The 4313-nt window shown below is 43.4% G+C and overlaps 1 protein-coding gene across 1 annotated transcript; it reads left to right on the forward strand.

The window, feature by feature from the left end:
- The first annotated feature begins 287 nt into the window (after window positions 1-287).
- ikzf5 (IKAROS family zinc finger 5) lies at window positions 288-3776 on the forward strand. The gene is made up of 4 exons (XM_069658874.1): window positions 288-367; window positions 540-684; window positions 981-1154; window positions 1238-3776. The coding sequence occupies exons 2-4, from the start codon at window positions 546-548 to the stop codon at window positions 2200-2202; spliced, it is 1278 nt and encodes a 425-aa protein (XP_069514975.1). The 5' UTR covers window positions 288-367; window positions 540-545; the 3' UTR covers window positions 2203-3776.
- The last annotated feature ends 537 nt before the right edge of the window (window positions 3777-4313 follow it).

Consider the following 4313-nt stretch of genomic DNA (forward strand, 5'->3'; position numbering starts at 1 on the left):
ACGGATGGAAAGTGAAAGTTCGAATTATTAGCATTGTTCGGGATTTACTCAAACACGTACAAACGATGTAAATAAAGACCGTGACGAGCAGATACCGGCGATTCTGTTGAAAAAGATGCTTTCTCAAAGATAAGCTAACGTTAGCTGTGTGGCTAACATAGCGTACGTAGCTTTGGTAACAACATGACGATGATGCGGAGCGGTTTGTAGGAGCGACCCACCAGACATTGGATCGCGCCGATTTCCTGCTTGTCAATCAGAGATTTCAAGGATTATCCTGTCTTTGTGTCTGGATAGCAACAAAACGGCTTTTCCAAGCAAACAAACAGAAAACTAGTCACATTATCTGAAATTTATCTTCGAACAGGTTGGTGTGCATCTGTGAAAATCAGCTAGCTAACGTTGACGAAAGTGACTTTGCACAATCTGATTGGTTGCATTCTGTGTTTTTGTGATATTTTAGCAATGTAGTAAATTTCCTGACCTCATGCCAATTCATATTTGCTATTCAGTTATTGTTCTCGGTTGATCATTTGCAGCACTTAATGTCAATGGGTGAGGAAAAGCCGGACACGCTGGACTTTGTGAAAGATTTCCAAGAGTATCTGAGCCAGCAGACTCAACATGTCAACATGATATCAGGCTCTGTTAGCGGTGTGAAGGAGGCGGACGAGCTTCCACCAGGTAACTAGCAATGTGTAATTTACATTTTACCAACCGTCAATGTAAAATCAGCAGTATTTAGGCGTCTTGAGTAAGTGCAATTTGACACAGTTCATATTCAGGCATACATCTGGCAGATTCACCAATAACCATTAACTGCAAAAGTATGTAATGTAATGTTATTTAGAAATGAACTGCAATGTTAGCTGTTGAAATACATGAAAAGTGGCTACAGTCTTCATGAAAATTATATCACTGATTTGCTTTAATATGTTTTGCATATAAATTATGTTTCCTGCTAATGTTCATGTATGCAGACTGCAGTCAGAATGGACTGGATCACCCCTCAGTGGACATGTCACTGGAGGACAGCACAGGGATCCTGGTGGATGGATTTGAGAGGACCTATGATGGCAAGCTCAAGTGCCGTTACTGCAACTATGCCACCAGAGGCACAGCGAGACTCATTGAGCACATTCGAATTCACACAGGTCAGTACTAATGGTTACATTTAAGCAGAAAACATAACATTTATCTGGTGTTGTTATTAAATCCTTTTTCCTCAAATAAACAGGAGAGAAACCTCACCGCTGCCACCTCTGCCCATTTGCTTCTGCCTACGAGCGCCACCTGGAAGCCCACATGCGATCCCACACAGGCGAGAAGCCGTACAAGTGTGAGCTGTGCTCCTTCCGCTGCAGTGATCGTAGCAACTTGTCGCACCATCGCCGTCGACGCCACAAACTCCTGCCAATGAAAGGCGCTCGCTCTCTTTCCCACAAGAAGATGCTGAGTGTTCTACAGAAGAAAGCCAGCTCACTGGGCTATGGCCGCCGACTCCTCATTAACTTCAGCCCACCTTCTATGGTGGTGCACAAGGCGGACAATGTGAACGACTTCTCCCACGAACTGCCTCACTTGCGTCAAGAGACATATGATAATCAGAGTCGAGCAGTTGAGGACGGGCACTCCACAAATCAAAACCACCATCACCACGATATGGTTATGGATAACCCCCTGAACCAGCTGTCCACTCTTGCAGGCCAGTTGGCCAGCCTCCCCTCAGAGTCCCAGGCCCAGACTCAGCCTCCCATGTCTCCAGGAGCAGAGTCTATTGTGGATGAGAAGCCCTTCCTTATCCAGCAGCCCCACCCTGCCACAGCTCCTGTGGCTATCCCAGCCAGCCTAGCCCATGCCTCCTCCTCTTCCCCAATCACCCCAGAGCCCCGGGCTCCTCCCCACAGCAATTGCAGCCCTGGAGGGGGACCCTGCAGCGAGCACAGCGGGCACACGAGTACCCCTAGCATCTCCAACAGCCAACCAAGTACACCAGCCCCAGCCCTGTCTGCCCCACTTCAGGACCCCCATATGCTGCATCACTGCCAGCACTGTGATATCTACTTTCCTGACAACATTCTCTACACCATCCACATGGGCTGCCATGGCTACGAGAACCCATTCCAGTGCAACATCTGCGGCCACAAGTGCAAAAGCAAGTATGACTTTGCTTGCCACTTTGCCCGCGGGCAGCACAAGTGAAGGATGAATGTGGAGAACTTTAAAATAATGGACAGCTTGTTTTCTTAATTTCATAGTAATTTTATTTATTGGTCTTTTACTTGGCCTTGATGTAGCCTAGCCTTTAAAAGTTGTATTCATACAAGAAAATGGCAACATTCAGAGGGTTTCCTTTTGTATGGTGCCCATTCAAGTGTATTATAAAGAGGTGATCAGTGTTTTCAACAGGTTGAGAATTTATTTGTGGTGGCTGATTAGGTTCATTATATGCTGTCATAAATCAGAAAAAACAACTGTCAATAACAATATTATAAGGGACAGAACTCTACTAAGTGAGGAATACACACTTTGAGGAAACCATACATATACATATCCAAAGTCTGGATGGGTTTACCTCGCAAGAGAGTTAAGGTTGGAGGGGCTACTTGCACAGCCAATAGGCTCTAAATCTCAACAGCATGTTCCTTGAAAAATACAAGATGTTACAGACGCCAACTCTGGTTGGGCCAGCCAAATAAATTCTCAACACTCCTGGAGTTATATCTAAAGATTGCTCTGCTGACACTAACACAGGATTTAAACTGTTGACCTAGAGTGATCTTACTTTAGCCTTGTTGAAATTATTTCAGTGCTTGGTGCATTACTACTCTTTCTTTGCAGTGCCTGACATGGTCACTTTCTCGTGTGGCCGAGACAGAGAGGACTGTTATTTTGAAGTTTAATAGATATTATTACAGTTTCCTCTTCTTGCTGAAATAGAAGGGCCCAGAGCCTTAGTCAAAGAGTTTGGCCATTGTAGTTCTCTATGGTAGCCATGATTTCTTTTGCCAAAACTTTGTTCCATGAATGCTGCTAAGAAACGTTGGGATCAAAAGTAAATGGAGGGCATCTACAGTAAAGCCTGGCCAAGCTTTGTATCAGTGGGGTTTTTTTGGTCAGCCAATCAAGTTGTGAAACTAGATTTTGTAGGAGTTGTGTTTTTGAAGTCCCTCTACACAGTGCCCTTCTTCATCATTTCACTTGTTTTTTTTACCCATTTAATTACATAATTTCACACTCAGATCTTTGGATATTGTAAGAAGTCACTTTGTTATCCGGTATGTCCATGTTTAGGACAGAATCACCAAGTCTTGTGTCTCATATGAACACTTTTTCAGAATTGCCACGTAGCACAGAGGGATACCATGTTTTAGCCTTTGTGATAGCACTCACTGAGAGTCCCCCATTAATCATACGGATCCCTTTCTGAATATTTATTACTGAGTATTGTATTCTGAGTGGTTGGATAGATGTTCGGTGTCAAAAAAGCAAAACATGTCGCAGTAAGACTGCTACTTTAGCAAGATTGTTCTTTGTATTGGATACTGTTGTCTGTTGCTTAGCAACATGCGTGGAGAACATAGTTACTGTTTTTAGGACCACCTCTTTGTCACCATGCTTACCAGTAATACAGGCATTCAGTAATGACAGCCTTCTGTTCTGTCAGTGTGTAGGTTCATAGGTAACGGTGAATGTTGAGGTCAGTGGGCGATCACACGCTCTCCCTCCGGGATGGCAAATCATTTTATTGTGACATGGATTAATCAAACTAATTTATAAGTAAAGTGTTTTCTAACTGAACTGTGTTTGTCTTTTGTTTCCCTTTTCTCAACCTTGTGTGTATTCAAGAACAGAGGACGTTACCACTGATATTATTGTTGTCTGATGTGTATGTTTGATGTGAGCATGACCAAATGAAACGCACAAAAACACAGACTGGCTTTTGATGATGCTTTTAATCAGATAGTGTGATAAAGAGAAAAGAAATGGTGAGTATAATTCAGTGTCAGGATGAACAGATAGGAAGTTGATTGAAGCTGCTCATTGCAGTTTGAAGTTAAGCCTTGTCCTCCTGCTCATGAGTCTCTTCTTCTTTATTCTCGGGGCCTGGCAAACAGAAACAGTGAGATGTCTTTTATTGTGAGATCATGAGATCACAAGGACTAACCTAGTATTATTCTTAAGTTTACTCCACTATTGTTAACAAAACCAGGAACAAATGGCGACAGACCTTTGAGCTGGATGGGACCCAGGACCAGAGTTTTGCTATCCTGTTCCGATTTCAAGTCTCTGACCGTACGTCTAATGCAACC

Source organism: Semicossyphus pulcher, unplaced genomic scaffold, assembly GCF_022749685.1.
Source record: "Semicossyphus pulcher isolate SPU_LCO1_2020_fin unplaced genomic scaffold, fSemPul1.0.p SCAF_12, whole genome shotgun sequence".
In the NCBI taxonomy this organism is placed as follows: domain Eukaryota; kingdom Metazoa; phylum Chordata; class Actinopteri; order Labriformes; family Labridae; genus Semicossyphus; species Semicossyphus pulcher.

Bases quoted from the DNA above. Each gene is read 5' to 3' on its own strand.
- ikzf5 (XM_069658874.1), top strand. From the start codon at position 546: ATGTCAATGGGTGAGGAAAAGCCGGACACGCTGGACTTTGTGAAAGAT. The intron at 685-980 runs GTAACTAGCAAT...TCATGTATGCAG, and splicing joins GGCGGACGAGCTTCCACCAG to ACTGCAGTCAGAATGGACTG. The intron at 1,155-1,237 runs GTCAGTACTAAT...TCAAATAAACAG, and splicing joins GCACATTCGAATTCACACAG to GAGAGAAACCTCACCGCTGC.